At 45.0% G+C, this 25,558-nt stretch overlaps 2 protein-coding genes across 14 annotated transcripts in view; one reads left to right on the top strand and one right to left on the bottom strand.

Annotated features, from left to right (window-relative positions):
* Positions 1-1,001, bottom strand: part of SFI1 (SFI1 centrin binding protein) — a 41,391-nt gene extending 40,390 nt beyond the window's left edge. For 6 of the 7 annotated variants that reach the window (XM_065692935.1, XM_065692932.1, XM_065692936.1 and 3 more), the window contains exon 1: positions 591-1,001. The gene's annotated coding sequence lies outside the window, so the exon portion shown is untranslated. The remainder of the gene's footprint in view (positions 1-590) is intronic. The other variant, XM_065692934.1, reaches the window with a different exon arrangement.
* A 152-nt stretch (positions 1,002-1,153) lies between these two features.
* EIF4ENIF1 (eukaryotic translation initiation factor 4E nuclear import factor 1) lies at positions 1,154-25,431 on the top strand. 7 transcript variants are annotated; one of them, XM_065692842.1, is made up of 20 exons: positions 1,154-1,573; positions 1,692-2,590; positions 3,565-3,688; positions 7,455-7,528; positions 8,320-8,447; positions 8,989-9,284; positions 9,932-10,133; positions 11,365-11,540; positions 14,034-14,169; positions 14,515-14,694; positions 16,600-16,829; positions 18,260-18,331; positions 18,686-18,869; positions 19,372-19,451; positions 19,799-19,938; positions 20,111-20,195; positions 20,981-21,113; positions 22,275-22,619; positions 22,847-23,011; positions 23,531-25,431. In XM_065692842.1, exons 2-20 carry the CDS (start codon positions 2,463-2,465, stop codon positions 23,755-23,757), a joined length of 3,105 nt encoding a protein of 1,034 aa, XP_065548914.1. In that variant the 5' UTR covers positions 1,154-1,573; positions 1,692-2,462; the 3' UTR covers positions 23,758-25,431. The 7 variants fall into 7 exon arrangements, with proteins under 7 accessions (XP_065548914.1, XP_065548915.1, XP_065548920.1 ...); XM_065692843.1 differs by having other exon boundaries at positions 1,154-2,590; positions 18,263-18,331; XM_065692848.1 differs by having other exon boundaries at positions 1,154-2,590; positions 22,557-22,619.
* Positions 25,432-25,558: the final 127 nt, after the last annotated feature.

Raw genomic sequence — 25,558 nt, 5'->3', positions numbered from 1 at the left:
TACAAATACAAAGTCTGCAAAAACCAAATACACTCTTTGCATTGCAATGTTGTATACTAGCTCTGGACAAAGCATAAATTTCTTCCTGTTACTTGTGACAAACCCCACATCAAACAGCCCTATACTAAATGCAGTCTGTATCTTAACACTAACAGGAATGCCACTCAGTTGACCCGCATACAAATAACATAATGCAATTCTAGATGTTTAGCACGAAAAGCATCTACCTGTCCGCACACTCATAGCCTTACTGACCTGAACAACACTGCACTGACATTATCTATTGGTAAGAAAGTCATAACTGGCTGAATCCTAAGCCAGCAGGACCTGCCTGAATGAAGCTGTGCTAGAAATACGCTATAAAAAGATGACCCTAAGTTATGTTCTCCTATTTAGAAACAAATGCATTACCTAGGGTGATAAAACCAGTACCTAAATAGACTCCTTTTCACTTTTTTTTTCCTCCTAAGCTTCTCTCCTTTTACAAACACACAGAAATTAATAAAACAATGAATTCCACCCAGCTCCAGTAAAAAAGAGCTTTCCAGAGGCCTTATGGAGAGCAAGACTGTGACAGCACCAGAGCTTACGACCAGCAATCTCCTAAGTGCAAGGTTTCAGGCGTGACAGAGAAAAATACCCAAAACTTACAGCAGTCAGAGTCTGCCCGCACAAAATTCCTTTCGACGTACGAGAATTGAAACCTGAACCCCTTTCTGTGCTTAAGGACTCAAGGACCGCGCAGCATTGCTCTGAACGCCTCCGCCACGGGCTGGAGGCCGCGGTCACAGTGCTGGCCACCCGGGCCACCCAGCGAAGGAACCGGCCGGCTGCCGTGACGGGCGGGCGAAGGCAACACCAGCACTGCGGCCCCTCAGCGCCACACGGAAGCCGACGGTCCACAGCGGGAGTCCGGGGGCTCTGCCCTCCCTAACGGAGACGTCACCGCTCCCGCACACGCCCGCACAGCCCCTTCGCAAGCCGGCTCCGCACGGCGCAAGCGGCGGAAACCCGGAGAAGAAGCCGGAAAGGGCCGCAACCGAAAGCGCTAGCCCGGGCCCTCCCGTACCTCAGCGCAGAACGGGACAGGCCCCGCCCACCACTGCGAAGAGCGCTCGGAGCGCCCCCGACCCGCTCGGCGGTGCCGCAGCGCCCCCCGGCGGCGAGGAGGTGTGCCCGGTCGTACCGCTGCCGCCGCCGCCGCCGCGCCGGTAAGGGCCCAGGCTTCGCTGTCGCCGGGCCCCAGGGCCGCCCCCGGGCCGCAGCCACCGCCAGGACAGATTTACCGACCTCGGGCATAAACCGCAACGCCGAGCGGCAGGAAAGGGGCTGAGCTCGCTATGGCACCGAAGGGCTGGAGGTCCGAGGCCACCTCTCTGCCCCTGGGCGGCTCCACTGCCCGGTAACGTGCGTCTCACCATGGACCGGCCTGGGCAACACAGAAAGTGGCGACGAGTACAGAGGCTGCAGGGAAACACAACCGCGTTCCGGCGTCCCAAGGGCAGTGCCTTCAGCACCTCACAACGGCCCTCAGCCCTCAGCTCGGCCGCTGGCTACCGTCACCCCTCAGCAGGTATCTGCTTAGAGAGCAAAGCTGCCAGGAGAAGCTGTAAGAGTCACAGCACTTGCGACACAGCGCCCTGTCACTCGAGGGGAAACCGGGAAATGTTTATTTCCATTTAATTCCACAGGCAAACGGTTTGTAATGCTGGCGTTCAACTCCGTTAGCGATCAAGGAAGAAAACGTTTTGTCCACCAGCCCCTACCAGTGTGTCCTTGTCCTCACTCCTGCCTCTCTGCCTGAGGAGTCTGGAAAACCGGGGCCCCAGCTGCACGGTGTGCGTGGCGGTGGGATGCGGGCGCTGGGCATGCTGCTCCCCGACCGAGCCGCGGGCGAGCGGAGCCGGTGAATTCCTCCAGCTGACGGAGTGAACAGTTTTCGCTGCGTGCTTTAGCAACAGCTACGGGACCTGCCGGGGCCGTGCGGATGGGCCGCACCGGCCGTGTCCCTGCCGTCCATGGGAACGCCCGCTCTGCGGGCAGGGACTGAGCGCGGGTGCTCTCAAGCGCAGACCCGCGGGCGGGCGGCGTGCCAGGGCCCCGCGCTACTGCTGCACACCGAGGGCCGGCCCCGTCAGACCTCGCCCCCCGCCGGGACGGGCCACGCAGGGCGGGAACGGCAAAGGCGCTGGGCGGCAGGCGGGCAGTGACAGCGGCCCGTGCCCGCCGGTGATTTCCGCCGCGGAACGGGCGGTGCGGGGCCAGGACGGCGCTGCCAGCCGCGCCTCCCGCCGCCGCCTCGGCCCCGAACGCTGAGGGGGCCGCGCTCCAGCCGCCGCTTCCCGCCCTTTTGGCACCCCGCGCTTTCTCCGCGGCAGCGGGCCTGCGGCGGCGGGCGCACCCGCCCGCTGCCCGCTGCGGGGTCGGGCCCGGCCCCGCTACCGCCTCCCGGTGCCCGGCACATGGCGCGCACCACGTCCCGCCGCCGCTGCTCCCGGCGGCCGCCTCCCCCGCAGGGCTGCCCGCCGAGAATGCCTGCGGGCCCTTGGGGCAGCCCCAACCTTTCCTCGTCCACCGCAGCGCTCGCAAGGTGAGAGGGCGATCCGGCGGGCGGCGGGGACGCAGCCGGCGGGCAACGGGGGTGAGCGCGGCCCCGCCGCCGCCCGCCGGCCTTTCCCGGTCAGGCGCCGCGCGGGGGAGCCCCGGTGCGCGCGCCCGCCGCCGCGCCTGCGCGCGGGCCATTAAAGGGGTGCGGGGTGGGCAGCGGAAGGCCCCGGTTACGGCGGCTGAGGAGAGACAGAGCCGGGCGAATCGGGAGCGGGCGCGCGAGCCAGCGCGGGGTGGGGGGGGCCGGAGCCGCGCTGAGCGGAGGCGGGAGGGGGACGGCGCCGGCCCGGGGCGCGTGTGGCGCGGAAAGGGGGGGTCTGAGCACGGAGCAGGGCCCCGCCGGGGGGGCGGGCAGGGGCGAAGCGGAGCCGGTGGTCGGGAGCAGGAAGCGCCGCGGGCGGCTGTAAGGCCTTCAGCGGAGCGCCGTCGGGAGACCCGCCGCCGGAGCGGTGAGTACGGCCGCGGGGCTGGGGGGGGGGGGCAGCCGGTGCAGGTGGGGATCCGCTGAGTCACCTGCCCTGTCGCCGGCAGTACCCTCGCGCCCCGACTCCGGGGCGTTGGGACGGGGCCTCGGCCGCGCCGCGGGCCGCGCTGCCCCCGCCGCCACGCCACGCGGGGTGGGGGTGTCCCGGCGGCCCCGCGCCCGCAGCCCTGACGGTCGCCGCTGTTTATCCCGGCCGTGTGCCCGGAGGGATCCTTGTAACGCTAAAGAGGTTCGGGACTTGGGCTGCGAGCCGGGCGCGGGGCCGGTCCGGCCGGGCTTCGGGAGCGGGTCGGGCGCTTCAGCCGGAGCCGCTTGGTTGGGGTGGGGAAGCTGCAGGCAGAAATAAGGCAGTGCTGGGAAACGCGTTCCTTATCTGGGGTGGCCAGGTCCCAGATAGTCTAAGGCTGGAAGGAAGAGGCACCCTCTGGAAATATATACCTCAAAATCTGACGGCTTGGTTTTGTTTTAATTAGGTCCGTGGTCAGAGGCTTTGAAGTAATCATGGATAAAAGAGGAGGCCTAACAGAGACTGAAAATGGTGATGCTTTCCTGGAGCTGAATAGGATTACAACGAAGTACCCGCATCGCTACACAAAGGTGGGCTCTCTCCCCTTCCCTCTCTGAGTTGTGCACGGAGCTCTCGATCACAGAAGTAGAGTGGGAGGTGCAGGTTCTGCGGGAGGTAAGCACTAATGGGAAGGCAGGAAGGCCTTCGCCTGGATCGGGATTTGCGAGGTGGTGTAACTTGTTAAATGTGAGGTGACTGTGTCGATCCTGTCCTTGATACACTTTTAATTCCCACTGTATTTCAGTATCTGAGCACCTCGCAGCCTGTGCTGGAGAGATTATGGTAGGGGCTGAAGTATGTTGTTCTGCTAGCTTGCTCAAGACATGGGTTTCATAGTTCTGGTTAGTTTTCAGCAATATTCCTTTAAGCAGTTGACCAGAATGTTTCTTTACAGTAGATGCCGCTTCCTTGGAATGCACAGCACACTAGATTTTATCAGGAGCTTTAATTTCTTTGCTAAGATGGCTTTTGTAGTCTTAAAATTGCTCATGTTTGGGTGCTAGAAGCCTAAGCACTTATGATTCCAACTAATGCTTAGTATTAGAACTTCAACACAGGTGCTTTTGTTCAACTGTGGTACCTAAATACGTACATGTATGGAAGAGCAATAACTGAGTAACTTGTAAACAAGGATTCTTTCAGCACTAAGTGAGCTTGATATGCTGTGGGCTTGAATATATACATAAGGCTTAAATCTGGTTTGGGGTTTTGGTCCCACTGCTGAAACTTGCCTTTAGAAGGAGTTTTTAATGGTGGCTGATTTTTCCCATTGCTGGAAGCTGTGGGAACAGGTGGTCATTGCTTTGTGGAAATCAATTAGGATACTTTGCAACAAATGGCCTGAAGTGTGGAACAGGGTGAGACTGTACTGTTCCTGAGTGTGTTATCTTGAGGAATTCTGAGCTGTTAGCTTCCTAGCAGGTGGTTTTCAAAAGAAGAACTTATCGCTGTGTCTCTGTTCTCTCAAGATAGTAGGGCTTGCTTATTTTGACTAGGCATCAATAATAAACAGTGATTTGGATTTGATGCAGGTTATGTGGGAGTAGTATGGCTTTCTAACTGTAACTTCTTAGAGAGGATGTACACTTCTAAGATGCAAAATAGATGTTGTTATTCAGTTAACCCTAAAGTGAAGGAGAGGAGCTGTCTTTAAGCTTCCACTGCTGGAGAAGTGCTAGTTCAATCCTACCCAGCTCCTCTCAAGACCAGTAACTGAATGCAGCTTCATATCCTGTTTACTTTTTTAGGCAGTATTCACCTAGTGCTGGTGGTAGCTGTACACTGAAACCGGTGCATTTGTAGCTTCACTTTGGTTAATTTAGTACGTATTGCTTCTGGTCAGGATAAAGTGGCAGAACTAGTGCCAGAAGACATCTAGTCTTGTTTATCTGTTGGCTTCCAAGGAGTCTAAAGTCAAACACCAGAAATAAATCTGTGTTAAAAGATCTTGCATCATGTTTGGGGCTTTTTTTGGTCTTTGTTTTGTGTTTGGTGGGTGTTTTTTATTTTACAAGTAATACTTGAGATGCAGCTGGTTTGAGGTGCTCAGGTAATCATGTTGCAAAGCATTCTCATGTGATCCAGTTTCGTATTGATTAGGGATGGGAGGAGCAGTGGTTCAGGACATGTGCTGCTGATTTGTAAATGGATCTGATTTCCTTTATCTTTAATACCAGTAGAAAAACAATTAGCTTGTAGGAATCCTTCTGTACTGTTTCAATAAAACATGCTTTTTCCCCATCTGCTTAAAAGTACTGATGTGTGAATTAACAAAAACAACCCCAAAACACCCTGGAAGTGCCAGCATTAATACCCTCTAATATGAGAGGTGTTATATAGTCCAAGCTGTGTCTTTTCTAGTTCTTTAGATGCTGTTGCTCCAGGGGTGCACAGCTAATGAGCTAAAGCAGAGAAACAGTTCAGATTTTCCTCACCCCAATGGAAGAATTGCAATAGGATCTGATGGAGAGTCTATGGACTCCCTCTCGTGGCCAACAAAACAGGCAATTTCAAGTTTAGTGATGGACAGTGCTGTTAATGCTAGTAATACTGTCATAGCCTGATGCACTTACTGCAGCACTGGTTTATTCTGGGAAGCTGTGGGCAGAGAGACCAGTATCCCTCCTTTTCTTGCTGAAGACTAGTACAGGGTGATGCTTGGTTGTATGTGTGTGTGTGTGTATTAAGATCTTTGGCTACCAAGCTGCCATCTGGAAACTTTCAAGTATCAAGCTCACCTAGTTAATGAGCTGCTTTTAATCATGTAAGGATAATGATGTAAAAGCTCTAGACAATATTGTATTATCTGGAAAAAGGTAAAGACTACCTCTGCTCTCTTGAGACCTCACCTGGAGCATTGTGTGCAGTTCTGGTGTCCTCTACGTAAAAAGAACATGGAACTGTGGGAACAAGTCCAGAGGAGGCCATGAGGATGATCAGGGACTGGAGCACCTCCTGTATGAAGAGAGGTTGAGAAAGTTGGGGCTGTTCAGCCTGGAGAAGAGAAGGCTGCGTGGAGACCTCAGAGCAGCCTTCCAGTGTCTGAAGGGGGGCTATAGGGATGCTGGGGAGGGAAGACGTTAGGGACTGTAGTGACAAGACAAGGGGTAATGGGTTAAAACTGAAACAGGGGAAGTTTAGATTGGATATAAGGAGGAAATTCTTTCCTGTTAGGGTGGTGAGGCACTGGAATGGGTTGCCCAGGGAGGTTGTGAATGCTCCATCCCTGGTGGTGTTCAAGGCCAGGTTGGACAAAGCCTTGGGTGACATGGTTTAGTGTGAGGTGTCCCTGCCCATGGCAGGGGGGTTGGAACTGAATGATCTTAAGGTCCTTTCCAACCCTCACTATTATATGATTCTATAAGAGACTTTCTTCTTCAGTTTGGCTGATATGGAGTGTCTGCTCTTTGGATCTCTTTATCCTTCCAGCTGCCCACTGATATCTGCACAGTTCTGAATCACTTCAGTACAGTTGGGAGTGAGGCAGATTGAAGAAAGTAATCTAGGGAGAATGAGTAAGTTTTTAATTAGAAATGTGCATCTTGACTGCAATGAAGTCGATGATGATTCAAAGCACCGATAGACCATTAATAATGCTTTTTAAATGGAGCAGACTGCAGTGAGGCTGTAGATTGATTACTACTCTGCCTCAAATGACTAACTGCTCAGGAGTGTGCAATAGTAAACTACAGACTGTATTTGAAAGCTGGTGGAAAGTGGGAAAACTGAAGTAGTCATTCAGCATTGATTTGGTGTTGGGTAGAACGGGTAGTTGGATAGCATACACTTAGGTATCTTGGAATGGGAGGTAGTCAGAAATGGCAAGCTTGTCTGGCGTTTCCAGATCTACATTAGTAACTGGTATTGTGGTAATGCTTAGCTTTATCTGCTGCAACTCATACAGTATTGAGCATAGCAATACTGATTTCATTGAACTTACTTGCCCCACTAGCAATGATGCTAGCCTTACCTATAAGCCAGACTGTCCAGTGAAGTGAATAGGTTAACATGTATGATGCAAACAGCCTTTGAAGGACTGAGCTTGACCTAAAGAGGTCTGGTGCTTCAAATAAGTGTTTGCTCAGTGGCCACTGCTAGAAGAACTGAAAAATAAACTTGCTGTCTAATGTCAGCTGTACACTGTGGCATTTCACAGGAAGTGAAATGGCATATTGGGAAACTTGGGCTGTCAAATTAAAACACTACATTGAACAGGCAGTCTGGAACAAATTTTGTCACTTGAAAGCTCTCTGGGTGAGCATTGAAACTAACTTCTTACCTTTTTTTTTTCTATAGGAGGAACTGCTGGATATTAAAGAGCGTCCCTACTCTAAGCAAAGACCTTCTTGTCTTTCTGAAAAATATGACAGGTATCGTCTTGGTTATGCAAAAGCTATATACATTTCCTTGAAAGTGAAAGCTTAAATTGCAAAAAATTCTTCACTAAGTGCACTTATGCTGATGCAAGGTACATAAGTTTAGCGTATGACAGCGTTTCCAGAGGTACTAATCTGCTAGGAAAGGCTTAATGCCCTAGCTAGAAATTCCGTGTTTTGAACAGCGATTATAATATGAGATCCAGCAGAAAATAACTTCACGCAACACAAGTCTTAAGACCTGTAGGACAACTACCAATAATATAGATGGGTGTATAGCACAGACCAACTAGGTCATGTTGCAACAACCTGACTTGCTTGGTGGATTACTCTCCCATGTTGACGGTACCTCATTTAAAAATGAAGGTGAGAATGCTCTTGGCTTGTTTGCTAATTTGCTGAACAGCAGTATCTTTACTTTTTGGGTTCATTTATTGTACAAGTATGAGATTGAGGTAACATTTTCTTAATGATAAATGACAGTGTACAATTCTATGATCTACTTGTTAGTTTTCCAGTGTACCAGGCAAACATTACCAAACCACATGTTGTCCGCTTTATGATATGATTCTGAGTATTATACTTCCTTACTGCTACAGAAGGGATCCAGAATACCATGTATGAGGTAATAAAGTGTAGTAGGGCAGAGATGTAGAACCTGGGTATGAAAGCTGCTTCACTTGTACAGGTTGCTAGTCAGTAAATTCTAGGTTTACAGCAGCAGTGTTACGAGCTATCTACTAGACTCCAAGGTAGCAAACAACCCTGTGATTTGATTTTCACAGTGATGGGGTGTGGGATCCAGAGAAGTGGCATGCATCTTTATATCCAACATCAGGAAGAACTTCACCAGTGGAAAGCTTTAAAAAAGATTTGGATTCAGATCGGACTTCTCTTATGCGTAGGATAGTAGGTAAGTGCGTTCTTAGAGCAGAGGACTCAAACCTGAGCATAGGCCATTGGCAAAGCCTGCCTTTTGGTACAACACAGTCTCTAATTATTTGATTGCACAAAATAAGAATCAAGAAATTCTTGGTTGCCCTGACTGTAGTTTCTGGTGGCTTATCAAAGAACAAACTTCAATAGCAGTCAGTTATTATATCCTACTGTTCTTGAGATATGGTAGTAAATACGTCCGCAATAATGCGAATGCTGGGTGCAATTTCTCTACAGTTCAAGACTAAGTACGTAGGTCTGTAGTAGGAAAGCAGGTACTTCCTAGGAGACTGCAACAATTCCTCAATATCCAACTGTAGATGTAATTATTTTTCCCCTCTGCACTTCCTGTGGTCTTGGCTAGATTAGCTTTGCAAACTTAAGTCCTGAGTGTTTTCCTTCAAAAAGCTCTAGAATAGCAGAGAGGCTGTGGAACAGAAGGTTATTACACAGAAAACTGGCTTGTATTTGCTAACACGTTAAACTTTAGTGCTTTTTGTCTGGTTTTTGACTTGTAGATCCAAGGGAGCGAGTGAAAGAAGATGACTTGGATGTAGTCCTAAGCCCACAAAGGCGAAGCTTTGGAGGTGGCTGTCATGTAACAGCAGCTGTTACCTCACGGCGCTCGGGAAGCCCATTAGAAAAGGAGAATGACGGTGTCCGTGTTATTGGTGGCCGTAGAATTGGCAGCGGAAGAATAATCTCTTCTCGTAACTTTGACAAAGACCACCGGGGTGGTGAGAAGGACATACGTGACTCTAGAGATGCAAGAGACCGAGATCGAGAGAGGGACTACAAAGACAAACGCTTCAGGGTTTGTTCTTTCTTTTTGTGGCTGTATGTTAAATCAGAGGTTTTGGACACTTAGCTCTAAAAGCAACAGAGGCAGGCTGACTGCTTACAGCCGCTGTGTGCCACACAAGTAGGCCGTTTCTTCTTGATAGCACCCTTATAGTGTGAAGCGTGAGCCACTCAGTGCTTCAGAATAAGTTTTGAGTCCTTTAGACTGCTTAACTGATGTGTGTCTAATACTGTGTTTCATACACCTGGCCTGTGGTAGACTTAATAGCAAGGTATTTAGAAGTCTGGTAGCTCACTTGTAGTTCTTAACCCAGCAGCTGTCAGTGAGGGGTTGTCTTTAACCTCAGCAGATGGAAGGTTTCCATGCTTTCAGGCATTTCTGTTTTTCTTTTAAAGGAGGAACCACTAGCCTAACTCTCAGGATGCAAAACTGAGTTTATACAGGTACTTGCAGACAAGTAGCCTTCAGTGTAATGAAGTAGAAATTCAACTGTAAAGCTTAACATTGAAAAGCTTACTGAGCATGTGGAGTGTGTGTATTAACCTTGTTTAGAAAATGAAAACAGAACTGGTGTGAAAAGGTTGTCACTTGCTTTGAAGTCAGGGAGAAATCTTGTGAAACAGCATTTTATGGTTAATGTTTTCAACATCCCATTTCAGAGGGAGTTTGGTGACAGCAAACGTGTCTTTGGGGAGCGAAGGAGGAATGACTCATACACTGAAGAGGAACCCGAGTGGTTCTCTGCTGGACCTACAAGTCAGTCTGAAACCATTGAGCTTACAGGCTTTGATGATAAAATTTTGGAGGAAGATCACAAAGGTAGAAAACGCACAAGACGACGCACGGCTTCTCTGAAAGAAGGTAATGGCAGCTCTGACAAGAGCTTTGCTTGTCTGCTACTGTGGCATGTTGCTGGATGTAGAGGTGACTGTTACAGGTCAGGCGAGTGTAAAGAGTAATGCAGTTTACCAGCCTTGCACTTAAGCTTTTGGTCATCCTGAAGCAGAAGATGTAAGGCCCATAAGTAATCTTTCAGATTGCAAGTACCTTTAAGTAGTAAAAGGCTCTTTTTCTCAAAGAAAGGCAGGACTGAGAGACTGGGAAGAAACTTTGTATGGCTGTTGAGTGATATCAGGGATTTGTAGGCTATTAAAAGGGTCTTGTCTGTATTTGTATCTTGCTGGGTGCTAAAGGCTTGGTTTAAACTAAGCTAATACCCTGAGATACTTCAAATATTTTTCCTGATAGTAATACTATCATTAGGAATGCTGAGTTGGACCTACAGCTGGCAGAAATGTACCTTAAAGCTACGTTTGGAGGCTATCTGAATTTGTCTGCTTCAAGTCTACAGTTACTACTACCACTGCAAAGCTGTAGTATAAACTTCTCTGAGGCAAGAGAAATGACTTCTTAATGCTAGAAATTCTGCAGGTGGACAGCCTAAATCTGAGGAGTTTAGGTTTAGTTGTGTATTCACTTAACTAAGATGTAGTACAGCTTCAAGTATGCTAGCTTTGTAATTGTCACAGCTTTTACAGCTCCCATACGAGTTTGAGTCTTCAAAATGATATGGGACTTGTTCCTGCTGGGGGAGGAGGAGCAGTATTTGTTGTGTGTTGGTGGTAACAAGAATTCATTTAAAGTACCAGTTCTTGGGGAATCTGCTCTCAGGGGCACCTAGGAAGAAGGCAGCTGCTGCTAAAGGACTCTTTATGGAAAAACAGCAACAGCTGTTAACTTACTGCAGCAGCTATCTCTGCTTGGTGTGACATAACATCTGTCATGTTCTTCATACTTCCTGGGATGATCAGGATGCAGTTATTTACACATGATTCAATGGCAGTTGTTATTTTCTTGAAGTAGACAATCTTAATTACAGACCAGAAGCTCTGTGCTAGGAGTTTTAGTGGGTGCTAGTTTCTGTTGTGGCAGACTTCAGCCAGCACCATGTAACTGGTGAAGTATCACATAGGTGGCTAGATTGGGCCTATGCTTCTAATTCCTAGTCAAATGCATTGACTATTAAGGCACTGTTCCCACAGGAAACAGTGAAGTTCAGTGACTCAGCAATCACTTGATTTTTCTTTTTAAGGCATAGAATGCAATGGTGGAGTGGCAGAAGAGGATGAAGTGCAGACTGTCCTTGCCAATGAAACGCCAGCAGATCAAGAAGTTCCTAGGGAAGCTGTTTTACAAGAACCAGCTCCAGGAGAGTTTGACTTCAATGAGTTCTTTAACTTGGATAAAAGTGTTCCTGGCCTGGCTTCGGTGAGGGTTGTTTCTTTTTCTTTTAAGACTGGCTGTATTCATGAGAAGCATTTTGCTGCTGCCGCACTCAGTGAAAGCTAAAACTTGTTGCTTTGTGAAAGTTGCTTTATGTGGTGTGTAAGTCTAAGATGAGCTTGTAGAGATTTAGCTTTGGAGTCTTAGGATGTTACTTTGAAGTGTTATTCCTGGGACTGGTTCTGTCTCCAAAGAAGGTGCGTGAGGCAAACTAGTTGATTATTTGTCCTTTCTTTGGTTGCTACTTGGAGACTCGAAATAGCATCCTGGATGAATCTTCTTTGGAAGCATTATAGATATGTTCAGAGAAGGTTCACTGTACAAATTCAGTATAGCTCAAAGCAACCTTTTGCATCTGAGTTCGGGAATCACAGCAAACAGGATGTTCTGTTCAACCTTTCTGGGAGGCTGTAAGCCTGGAGACACCTGACAAATACTGTCACTGACATACAGTGGTGTTCTTATTGGTACCAGTAATGTGGCTGAAATGTGTGTCTGAAAGGCTTTGAATCTTTACTAGTTAAACCTGTGTTGTGGTCAGTACATTATTGCAAGCTATTACTACAGAGTTAGGAAAACAAACATGGCGTACTGATTCAGTCAAAAGCATGTTTAAACAGTGTTATTCTTGTGATACTCTGTGTAGCTGAGTCATAGGTGGAATGCTACTCATACTTAGGAGCTAGTAGCAAGACCACAAACAAGACTGACACAAAGTGTTCTCCAGTGTGGATTTTTAGCTGCAGCCAGGATTTGATTGGGATTCTGGTACATCACTTGATAGCGTGCAGCTCTTGAACACTTGATCTCTAGGGGTCATAGTGAATGGTTGGTGTTCACGTCTTAGTAGGAAAGCTGTAACCAGTCCGTTTGGTTTTCCCTATATGCTTTTTTGTTTTCACCACAAGAAGAGCAAAGCAGGTCCAGCAAGGACTGACTAAGCATGGGCTGAACTTACAGACTGATTCTGTTCTGACTTCTCCAGCACTAGGAAGAAAAGCTATTCTTGACTGTTCTAGATGGTATAACTGATTAGTAGATGGAATTTGAGTATAAAGCTTAGTATTATGGAAAAGTAAATGTGGTTTGTTTGGTTTTAAAATCTATCCTGATAGCAAAGACACTGATACAGCTTAGAAACAGTATGGTTTGTAAAAATGGAAGCCTTACATAGTCTTTAGTGTGAAAAAGCTGCTTGTATTAAGAAAAGGTTTGTCATGTGGTGGCAGTCATTTGACAAATATATAGTGAAGAGTTTGTTTTCCCTATGGAAGATATAAATTGTCTTTAGAATTGACAGTCTCATTTTCAGTGTATCAGCAATATGGTGTCTCCTTTCAAAAGCAGGGAATTCAGAAGTCACAAAATACCTGTTAATGAAACTTCAGTAAGCAGGTATCTGTCTAAAACAATTGAGTCATGCTAGCCAGAGCATATTGTCATGCTCTTTCTTTGTCTTGGTGATGTGTCTGTGACAAGTGTTACAATAGATTTGTACGCTTCCTGAGTTGGTTGTCTTAATTCTTCTAACATGTCAAACAGTCAAAACCAAATGGATGAATTCTATCTTGGTTTTGCTGTTGTAAATAGTGTTGAGTGCCCCATGTTTCAGAGCAAACAGCTTCTCTGGCAGAAGGAAGCTGCTCTTTTTTTATCTAGAAGTAAATGTGCTGCATGGTGCCTATTGAGCAAGCTTTTAGCTGAACACAAGGCAGGAGAAGCTTTAGTCTGAGTTCACTTTCATAATGTACTAGTCTTAAAATACTTGTAAGCCAAAGAAGTGAACAGTTGCTGTAAACCGTAATGACTTCTGACAGACTTTAAAGTGCTGCTTGGTGACCTCAGTTCTGCCTGGAGGCAGAAGATACTAGCTGCTGCTGCTGATGCAGACTCCATGGAATTGAAGAATGCAGCCTTCTTATTCCCAGAATGGTTCGGCGTATGAAGTGCAAGCAATTAGCCCTCAGCTGCTGGCCTTCTCTCCGAGCCCTTCTGGGCTGCTTGCAAGTCTTTGTACTTCTTTCCAGTCCTTGGGCAGTGCAGGAACTGAATTGAATTGTGATAACAGAAAATCCAATGGCTCAGAGAACTCCTCCTATACAGCGACAGGGATGAACCTGAGCCGTCTGACTTCCAGAATTACTCATGGTTATAATTTGTTTTCATTCTTGTGGCAAATGTCTCTTTTTGAGCACATCCATTTTGGAATGGTGTACTTAGTGGTCTTTGGATGCCCTGATTATGCTGGTTCAGCTGCAGTTTTACTCTGAAGTATTTGGTATAAATAAAAGATGTGTGATGGGTTATGCTATGTAAGTGCTGCCTTATTGGAAAGGAAAAAAGGCAGTTCAAAGCTTTGAAACTTCTGGAACGGCACCAAGTTATCCGTAGGAGAATAATCCTGATTGCACAGTAAAGCTTCTCAAACGTTGCTGATCTTGCTTCAAAAAAGATTATCTTTTTCCCTCCCTAATCTAGATGATAGAGGATGTGCTGGGGGAAGGCTCGGTGTCTGCCAGCAGGTTCAGCAGGTGGTTTTCTAATCCAAGTCGCTCTGGAAGTCGGTCAAGCAGCTTGAGATCTACACCGCATGAGGAACTGGAGAGGCTAGCAGGTAAGACTGGGACAGTGCAGGGTCAGATACCCTCCTTCCGTATACCTTCCTACTGGTTCAATAAAAACATGGCAGATAAAGCTTTAGGACAGGGAATTCTCCCAGTTTAAGCACTTGATGTTCTTCTTGAAGCTCTTACAGTAAGCAGCTTGTAAATTAATTTTTAACAATTGTTCTTCTCATGCTTTTTAATGACTTTTCTGATGACTTTCCAGCTGATCTCGGGCAAGGGGTGCAAGGCATAACTCGTCAGTGCTGTACTGAAGTTGGTTGCCAGTGTGTGTTCATCTTGAGACATTGGGTTGGTAAACTGATGTCGCAGTGCTCCTGGTTTTGCTGTTTCAGGTCTAGAGCAAGCCATTCTGTCCCCTGGCCAGAACTCTGGAAACTACTTTGCTCCCATTCCATTGGAAGACCACTCTGAAAACAAAGTGGACATCCTAGAAATGCTACAGAAAGCCAAAGTGGACTTAAAACCTCTTCTCTCAAGTCTTTCAGCCAACAAGGAAAAGCTTAGAGAGAGCAGTAAGTGCCTCTTCAGATATTGTCAAGTTCTGGTGATGCAGTATCTCAAGGCAAGAGGCTTGGTATTCTGGAAACTTCAACTGCTAAGTCCAGGAGTAGGAAGTACTATAGGTTAACTTACACTACTGGAAACCCAATATTCAACAGATCTCAGTTGTGAGAATCATCCCTGGTTCTTTTCATCCTACTCACAGGATGACATCAGGACTCTATCAGACTGCCTTACTGGCCATTAATAATCATAAGTTAAGATGATGTAAGTCTTGATCTGAGTTTCCAGCTTTGTTCATGTCATTTACATTTTCACATTGGAGAATGGTAATGTCAGCTCTGAAACTGTGGCATTTGAACTCTGGGTTTACCAAAACCTTAGTTTAAGTCATTCTTGCAAGCATCTGTAATGGATCTACCAAAACTTTAGTGCAGGTCATTCTTGCAAGCATCTATAACGGATCAATGTGGTTCATCAAGTATCAGTATCTAAGAAGATGAACAGTGGGTTGAGGATGTGAGTTCTTTCAGATGCATACTGTAAACTTGAACTTTTCCAGACTGTTGCTACCACTTGAAATACAGTGTCTGTGCTCACTGATGACTGTATTAATTAATATGAACAGATTTGCCTTAGTTATGTCAACCTGGCCAGAATCACAGGATTCTGGGGAACTTGGTCTATTAGGATTGATTTTTTGCTATGATCAGTCGTTTGAAACGGAATTCAGGGCTGACTTGAAACTTAATGCTCAAAGGCACCTCCAAGTTAGGGATTTGCATGTTTGGGCCCATAGTGTGCATGGAAGGTACAAAATGCATGTGTTCCTTGAAATCACAAGGTCCAATTCCGAATTGATGCCTTCTGGCAAGCAGCATGTATTGCCATGTAAACTGGACTGAACAAAAAGTAATGGTGCTCTGATGTGTGTCGCTAGGAAGGAAAGCATCCAAGCACTGTAAATATTCATAAGCATCCAGTCTGGAAGTATGGAATGTCAGCTAACATGTGGAGGACTTTTTCATAACTTGACTTAAATGGAAGTGCGAGTCTTCTGTGTTCTGCTTAATCTGACTTCCCTACTGAAAGCTTTATAAGCTTTGATCCTCGCAAACAAAGGATGAACAAACAAAACATTGGGGAAGCTTCATTCACTCAGAAGTACCTGATGTGGGTTCTGTATTCCCATAAAATGCTGTACAGTTCTTGAAGTGTTGTGGAGGTTTCAGGTCAATTTTTCTTCACCAATATCATATTTTTCCTCATGTTCCATGCTGCATGTCTGCATCATTGCTTCTTTTCTCCACCTTCTTGCCCAAATTTCCAGTAAATCTTATTTCTTTGGGCCAGCATCTGCTACAGCAACCCATGGCATGCTCCTGTCTCTTCTTCCTTTCCTCTTAAGGTATCATCCCTTGTGATTTGTGTTAGCTGGTCCATAAAGCACATCTAGCCTTGATGTCAGGTGCTGATACAGATACTTACGTATGCATACCCAGAGGAAAAAGTACTGCTTAATAACACCTTGTACCTTACTCTGGTTACGCCAGTGAAATCTTACTATAGTGGCTTTAACTTCTGAGAAAGAAAAATCTACTTCAAACTTTACACACAGCCAACAATGTGTGTAACTGAGTCTCCAAAGCATTTAAATACTCCAGGTATGTATTCTCTCTACTTACGATGGCTTCAGACAGATTAACACTTCTACTGTCTGTCTTTCCTTGAGTATAAGGTAAATGGAGCTTTCTCAATTGAAAATGAACAGAGTTGTCAGATGAATAGTCAGATGTGGTTTGACAGCCAGTAAGAATATCAGAACATAAGTTTTTCTGTTCCTTGTTTTCAAACAATTTGTATTCAAGACCTGAATGAGAGAACTATGATTTACTGTTCTTTCTCCTCTTTCTCAGCACATTCAGGAGTTGTACTTTCAGTGGAAGAAGTTGAAGCTGGGCTAAAAGGTCTGAAAGTGGATCAGGAGGGAAAAATTGCTACTCCGTTTATGGCAGAGCAAATGGAGGAATCATTGAATGTCACTGGCTCCAGACAGATCAAGAAAGACGGAGATATGACTGCATTTAATAAACTCGTCAGCAGTATGAAGGCAAGTGGGACTCTACCTTCACAGCCCAAAGTCAATGTAAGTAGCAGACACCTGGCTCTCATGAACTATGCTAAGACATGGGGTATGAACTGGAAATCCCTTACATGACCCCTCTGATAATGTGAGCCAGCACTGGGTACAGCAGCATGATATTAAATGTAGGCTTACATTTAGAATAGTGTTGCTTGGAGGGGAAGGGAAGTGCTTTGGTCCTTCTAGTTAATCAAACAAAGTGTGTTTCAGTTCAGAGTTCACAGGGTTGGTTTCATGTGAAGTTGCTAGAAGCCCCAGAACATTAATACGATGTGAGAAGTCTGATTGCCACCTTGAAAGTGGACTTCAGTGGATATCTAATCCAAAGGATTAATACCTGGACTTGAAAACTATAAATACTTGCCCTCCAAAAAGTATTTTATTACAGAAAAGCTGTATCTTCTATAGAGGGCACTTTGATTAGTAACGTTCTCCTACACTTGAACTCATCCTGTGTGAACCTTAATAAAGCCAAGTACATCTGTAGAAAAGGTACTGTCTGTATAACAGGCATTGGTCTGCTCTTTGTGGGAGACTTGCTAGTGTTAGTTTAACGGTTGCCTTAGTTTTGTTATTGAAAGGCATCTCTTAAAATGTTTGTAGTATGGTTACAGCTAATGCTTAACTGAAGCTCAGGTGTCTTGCTTTAGTGACCTCTCTTTTAATAGAGGTATGTCAGTGCACATTCTAATATTTCTTAACTTGGAGTTTAAAACTATTTGCACCAAGATAAAACTAAACTGAGTATCTGTTACCTGAAAGGTTAATATTAAACAAAAGACGATACTGAGCTTTAGACTGGAAGAGATTGCAGTGTAAGATTTCATCCTGCCACTTACTGCCTAAACAGTATGCTTGACTCTGAAGCTACCAGTTGCTGCTACTGGCACCATGTAACACATCTAACAACAGAGCAAGTTTTTTCCTGCTGAACTAGACACAAGGACTTTCAGCCTCATCCCACTTCACTAAAAGATAGTGAAGAATGTAAACTTGCCTTGTGAAGAACTTGCTATTTCCTGCTTGAGTCAAGACTTCAGTTTCTGATGTCCCTTTGCATGGACATGTAGTTTTGATGCATAGAAATACAGCTTAAATAATTAATATGCATGAACTGAAAGGTGTTTGTGTAGTTTCAATTGACCACTTGGCCCAATGCTTCATTTCCAATTTACACAATTGTATAGGTGTATATATCTGAAACTTGGTTATGGCACATACAACTACGTGTGAGCAGTCTAGCACTAGGCATTTTCTTAGCTAGGAAAGATCTGTGAGCCAGGTCATCCCTCAACTTTGGAATTTTGACTGATGCATGAATGATGGTTCTACCAGAACAAGGGAAGTTATTTCTGTTACCGAGACCAGTGCAGATGCAACAAGTGCATCGAGAGACAATCCACAGCTAATTTACAATGTGTTCATTTTCTTAGCAGAGCCTTGAGAGCCACCTCATGTCACCTCCAGAGATGCCAGGCCAGCCTCTATCGAAGAATATTCTGCAGGTATTTCTTGGGGGGAGTGTGGGGGGAAGTACTTTAAAGCATATTCACAATGAGAAGAAAATGAATTATTTGAAACTAAGGTATTTAAGGCAATTATGGGTTCAGTAGTCAGACATGACTCTCTAGAGGGAGAAAACTAGTTATTTCAGTAGAAATTTGATTGTCATGCTATTTCCCATGACTACAACTTGAAAAACCTGGCTAAAACCTGTAAGGGCAATCCAGAATTGGTGTATCTAGTTGCACAAGTCCACCTCGTCTCTTCAACTTGCTATAAATAGCCTGTAGTGTAGTGAAACAAGCTCATTTGTATAAATTGATCATACTCAGTGTTCTTTCATTGCCTATTCTTAGGAGCTTCTTGGTCCACCCATTACCAGACCTGCTTCATCAAATGTCTTAAGTGGCCTCATGGGTGGTTTGGAGCCTGCATCCTCTTTACTGACACAAAGAGCACCTTCGCCCCCTATCCCACCTGTGTTTCCAACTCGAGCTGCTTCCGCAGATTACCTGCGCCATAGAATATCTTCACCCATTGGTGAGACTGGTTGCGAAACAGTTTGGGTTTGTGGTTTCGGTGTTGGTTTTTTGAGTTTTAAAGAATAATTTGCAGAATAATAGATTTCTGGCACTTGGTGGGCAACAAGGTCAGTGTCTGCCTCTTGAGTGCAAGATGCCTTTTTATGTATTAATCTCTAGTGTTAATTTAATCTACAAACCAATATAGATGTCTATGATGGATCAGCTGGACCTCACAGTAAATACTGGTGTGGAGTAATGTGTGCAGTTACTGTGTAAGAAGGTAATTTTCAGGGGCTACTTACCCATTTGTATTGCAAAGCACTACTGGTAGCTTCCCTGTAGCTCTCCAGCCTAGTGACAAGGAAGAAATGAAGCTGTCTGTAGACTTAAAGGGATGAGCTGAGAGCCTTCCCAAGGAATCCTTAATGAAGTGGAATTGTTGAACTTAAGGATGTATGTTATATATTAATGAAAGAAACTGTTAGTCCTTTCAAATACAACTGTTGAATGTTCCTTAGGTTTTGGACAAGGTTCTCAGCAATTGCTCGGTGATCCATTTCCAGGTGTAAGGAAGCCCATGAGTCCAGTTGCTTCACAGGTTAGATCAAATGGTTTTTGCTTAATCTTTTCATATTGCATGGACTAGAACTTGTGAAACACATACATAGCTGATGCATTCAGACGCTTGTGCTTATTTAAGCTCACCGAGTGTGAGGATGCAAGTAACCTAGTACAGTTTCAAAACCTCATTGCAATTGGACCCATCTTAGTACCTCCAGTGGAAGATTTCTTTGAGACTTCATTGTCTGTCAATAAAACAGATGGCTGTTGGTGGGCAGACACTTTGAAGCCAGAAGTAGTTACAGCAGTAAATCTTCAGTGTGTTAAAAAACACCCAACCAAATACAATCTTTTATTTCTGTGTTTTATACAATTTTACTTCAGATGAGTCCCTTGGAAATACAGCAAGCTGCATTGGAGGGACTGGCATTACCACATGACTTAGCCATACAGGCAGCAAACTTCTATCAGCATGGCTTTGGCAAACCACAAATGGACAAAAGCAGAGATGGCTACAGAAACAGGTATCTGACTGCAAAATGTAAGGGGTTCACTGTCAACTGATTTTTAACATGAATATTGTCTTTCACTAGGTATCAATACTAATCACTTAAGCTTGTATTGGTTCTCAGCAATCCTGTCTCATTCTGTGCCAAGAGTGGAGCTGCTGCTTACTAACTTCCTGTCCCTTAACAGGCAGCAGCGAGTGACTAAGTCGCCTGCACCCGGACACAGAGGGAATGCATCTTCTCCAGCCCCTGCAGCATCCATCACTAGCATGGTTAGTACCTAATACATGAGGATTGAGGAGAAAGCTCTAAAAGTGTCTGCAGTAACTAGATTATAATGATAGTAAATTGATGAGAGAAAGGGAGGCCATAGAGATACAATCATAATTCACATTGTATCAATGGCTGCATGATCTGAGAATAAATTATACTTTGTGCTTAACCTAATGTCTTCACTTTGGAAAATGGCCTTCTCTGAGCACTATCTCTTCTAAGACTGAAGAAGCACCGTTAATATTGCCTCTTCTGAAACAAAAGGAAGAAAACTATGAAAATTCAGGCATTCTGGTTTGGTACTTAAGCTTTCAGAAGACAGTTTCTGAAAGCCATTAGCTACTTTAGAGAGTACTGATATGAAGAGACTGATCTAAGTGTCTGAGGTTGAAATATTACTTGAGAGCTTTACGGTTGCTCTGGAAACAAATAAGATCTCAAAGCCAAGCTGTGGCCTTGCTGCTTTCAGTACTGTGATTTAACAGCTGTAATTTAAAATACAGCTCATCTGTTTTCTTCAAGCCTGTTAAATGTGCATTTAACTTTGCAAGCATCTCCTGGTTTCAATAAAGGTATTGGACTTCTGCAAAAGCTGAAGAGAAGTGCTTAAACCATAGAATGAAGCTGTGGAATGAGGCGAAGTAAAATCGTAGGCACACAGTGGCTGATTGAGAAGAGCTTGAAATGGGAAGGATGCGCTAGAACTGGTGTCCACCCACAACTAAGTGTGGCCTAGATAATGAGCACTGAGTAAAGGTGCTGCTTCTTACTATGTTCTCTGCAGCTGTCTCCTTCCTTCACACCTACCTCGGTGATTCGGAAGATGTATGAGAGCAAGGAGAAGAGCAGAGAGGAGCCAGTTTCTGGGAAAATGAAAGTCAGTGATGGGAAAGATGAAAATCAGAGGCCAAATGAAGGTATTGTAATGGCTTTAAAGTCATATATGCAAAAGAGATTTGGAATAGAATTGAAGACCTGCAGTACATAATATGCCCAGGGTAAATTTAGACATTCCCAATTTGTGGAAATGAGGAGGGTGTAGAGATGAGCCTATAATGAGAGGAAGGGTTAGAACTGTGGAGAGAGTACACTTCCAAGTGCAGTGTTGGGTTTAAATACTTTTTTTTTTCCCTCTTAGCTGTCATTTTGTAAGTGATGGTGGCACTAAGGCCTGGACCAGAACTGTTTCTTTGCAATTGGTCTTGATGAACAAGCATATTAACAATAAGGCTTTTGTATGTCTTCACACCAGTCACTGAATGCAGACAACTTACAGCCCTCTTGAGACATCTTGCAATCAAAGCTGAGACCAATTAAGCTCTTCTAAGATCTGTAGCAGATCAAGGAAGCATTTTGTCACTCTAACTGATGTAAGTGGCTTTTAAAAGGAAATCCTTGATACCAATTGCCTGACCCAGTAGGACTGTCATGTCTTAACTGCCATGACGTTTTGCTTCAGTACTAGTAACAACAGAGGTAGTTCAAGGTCCTCTTACACAGTGGACTTGTTTCTTTTTAGTGCTCCAACTACTACTGCTACCTTAGCTGGTAGCACATGACTCAAACATATTTTAGGCCTTGCCTGATTTAGGTGGTCTGTGGAAGTAGCTTCTTGTGATGCTCTAGTGTCCCAACTCTTGATAAGCAGATGTCGGACATAAAAGGCTGCAGCTAACCCCCAGACACATCTAAACTGAAAAACCACTTTGGGCTAGATTTGTGCCACAACTGCAAATGATAATACTGTCTAAGGAGGATCCCTTGTACCTCCTGTTGCCTTTAGGACTGATTCTTCCATGCTGCCAGCTCAAAATCTTTCGAGAAAGAAAATAAAGGTTGAGTTACTGCCAGTTGTGACCTAATTTAAGTTTGCTGTCAGGGGATTTCTGTGGAACATTGCTTCTCATTGCTGTTCTGAAATCATTTGGGCGAAAGTATCCAGGAAAGACAGATGCTTATTAATATATGATGCAAGTTCAGTTAGTCCTGGAATCTAGCTATCAAACCCAGTCATTAGCTTTAATTTTCATTAGGGGTCATCCCTAGCTGTGGACTATAATAGTTGTATTCAATTCTAGCTACAGATAACCTACTGTCTAGTTCTGTGGAGAATGCAGATCAAGAAACTTTGCCCACCTTAGGTACCAAACTACCTGCACTGCAGCGCTCTGCATGTTCCACACCTCTTACCCAAGCAAATCGTTGCACCAAAGAGCAAGACTACAGGCCTAAATCAGCTGGTAGAAAGACTCCTACAATGGCCTCCCCAGTACCAGGAGGCCCTTTTCTTCGTCCTGTTCATCAAGTACCCCTTGTTCCCCATGTACCGATCGTACGACCTGCTCATCAACTGCATCCAGGGTTGGTCCAGAGAATGCTGGCACAGGGGGTTCATCCGCAACATCTTCCTCTGCTGCAAGCAGGTAATCCATACTTATTTTTTCTCCCTTAGGCTAATGCATCTTCTCTGTAAGACTGATTTTGTTAGGAACAGCATAAATTGAAACTCAGTACTGGTCATATTTCTTACATCAAAACATACCTTCAAAACCAGGCAATAAATTCCAACCCATCTAAATATATAAATGCTTGGTTTGCTTTAATTCCTAATGTTTATGGGGTAAAGCATTTCCTCACTCTTTTTCAACAGGTATGCTTCCACCTGGAGTAGACCTGTCTCATTTGCAAGGAATATCTACTCCCATCCTTGGCCAACCTTTTTACCCGCTACCAACAGCAAGCCATCACATCTTAAATCCACGCTCTGGGACACCTTTGCAGCTAGCGATGATGCAACAGCAGCTACAACGATCAGGTAGGCTAAACATAAAGTAGGAGTAAGAGCACTAGAACACTGACTGGCCTGCCCCAGATGCTATACTTGTTGCCCTTTTTGAGTATACTCTGAAGCTACTTTAATTCAGATACTCGTAATCACTTCTGTTGTGTGGGTACTGGAGCAGTTTTGGGGACTGCAGGCTTTTGCCAGCAGTTCCAAGCAAGGCATTAAGTTTCAAGATACATTTTGCTACTAATATCTGCCTTTTGCAGCTTGTGTGCAGTCTTCATTGCTGGGTGAGAGGCCTCTTGCCCAATCTAAAATAGGATCCTACTTGCTGTTGGCCTTCCAGTTAAAACCTGCATTATGCTTCCAGAACTGCCAGTGTCAGGCAGTTTATAGGAGTATTAATGAGAAAATACATTCACAGCTGAGTGATAATAGCATGAGTGACAACAAAGCTTGACTCATGTGCCTTATCAGATGATTGCTCTAGGGTAAATCTTCAGTGTTGGGTGAACATTACTCCACCTCTAATAGCTTTACATTTCACAGGCACTGGAGCACAGGGATCACCTGCTGGTGCACAAACAACCCCCCAAAACGTGCTGCCTCGGACTGGGTTATCTCATGGGCACACACAGCTCGACCATCGCCCCAGCCAGAGGAGTGGCTCTCCCATTGGCCTTGCAAAGTGGTTTGGTTCCGATGTCTTGCAGCAACCTCTCCCTTCCATGCCATCCAAAGTCATCAGTGTAGATGAACTGGAATACCGGCAGTGAACAGTGACCACTGGGTGGAACACTTGTGATTCTTTAGATTGGATAAAATGTCCATAGTCAGGACTTCACCTCTGTTTGGGTTTTTTTTGGGCTTTTTATTTTTAGCACTCTGTGCAAAATTTCTTTTTGAGAGACTAAAGCACATGGCACCTGTCCTGGTCTCATGTCTGCATCAAGACTAAAGGATCCATTATGGCTTGAATAGTGAAGCCTGAAGAAATTTAGATGCAAGACAAAGCCAGTTTAATCCTGGAAGTGTCTATTTTTCTTTTTGTAAGATATGTGAATGAAGTGCTGATATTCTCTAGTGTAGAGGTAGCAGCTGTTGATTCCTCCTGCAGAAAACTAAATGTGTATAGACCCTTGTGTACAGACTTGTGTATAAACAATCTTTTGTATATATACACATAGACTAGCCTTTTTGAATCTATACAGCTGTACATAAGAGTAGCTGATAACAGTTGAGCTTTAGTTGTGCCTATGGTTTGGATCTTTCTCCATTGTGTGTGTGGGACTTATGTTAAGATTAAAGTTGCATATCTTAAGTGTGAGTGAACAGGATAAAGTTGCTTTGCCTTTCCTTGCTGCTCATCTCCTTTGGGCCTCCCTGTCACATTCTTCTTGTCATGTACTGTGCACTCAGTGTAGCTGAAGTGTCAAAGTAAAAAGCCCACATCTTGCTGTCTGTAACAGAGGTCTGACTCCTTGTGTGTGTGACTCCTGCCACCAAATCAAAGAATTGTTTAGTCTTCAACAGCCTTGATGATGGAACCTGGTACAGTAATAATGAAAGTCATATCTTCAGTCTGCCGTGGAGGCTGTAGGTACCTGCTGGTCATGGCTCTTCCAAGAGGGCTGGTGCTGATCCTTGTTTAGCTGCAGTATATTCCTTGTTTTAATCTTTCAAACCTGTTATTAAAGGTCATCAAAATGGAGCCTTTGAATCCTCACCCTTCAACTCCTAAGTCATAGCTGTGGTATGCTCTGTGCTGCCTCCAGCTCTGTGTAGAGAAGAGAGTCCCAAGAACTGTCCTCAGTCTAGTGTGCATCTACTGATGCAGTTACTGTGAAACTTGCCTTGAAGTCTTGTTCTCTGGCTTGAAAGGGAGAGGATGGGGTAGTTTTGTGATCTTACTGTGTATATTTGGTTTTAAAATACTATGTTCCTTTTAAGCCTGTTTCACTTTCCTTGAACAGTTAAATGTTCTCTTCCATCCTTCTGCATGGCTCCTCCCGTCACTGTCTCACTTGTGTTGAGTCTGGTCCTGCTGTCATGTCCTCTCTTTAGCGTAGGCCTGTGTGCTTTTTACAGGTGAAAGCAAACCCAGAATTCTCACAGGCTTGCTCTTTCTTAGGTCTCACTGAACACAAAACCAGCAGCGGAGGGGGGTGGGGGTGGGGAATCACTTGCCTGTATTATACCAATTGCCAGCATGCTGTGGTGGGTTTGTTTCAGTCTGGCAGAGACAATGTTGTACAGAAATAGCAAGCTGAAATCTCCAGTGTGGAATCTGTTGGGGGTCACCCATATACTCCTAGCGGTTGTTCCTAAAACAATCTGTGTAAAACATGCAATCACCAGCTTGTCCTTGTAAGATTGTTTTCATACTTTTTTAACTTGACACTTTCCCAGTAACTTTCTGTAAATAAAGTTGATTCTACCAGCTCTCTCTATCTACTGCTCTTGAACTAAATTATGTCAATGCATTGATTATGAGTTTTTAGTATTGTTTGAGCTGAATCTGCAGAGAATTTCTATCGGGGGAGAAGAAATAACTTTGAAGGTAACTGGCCACACTGA

The sequence above is a fragment of the Lathamus discolor genome, chromosome 12, assembly GCF_037157495.1.
Source record: "Lathamus discolor isolate bLatDis1 chromosome 12, bLatDis1.hap1, whole genome shotgun sequence".
Lineage (NCBI taxonomy): Eukaryota > Metazoa > Chordata > Aves > Psittaciformes > Psittacidae > Lathamus > Lathamus discolor.
Note: the sequence above shows the minus strand (reverse complement) of the source record. Positions and strands in the feature narration are given on the sequence as shown.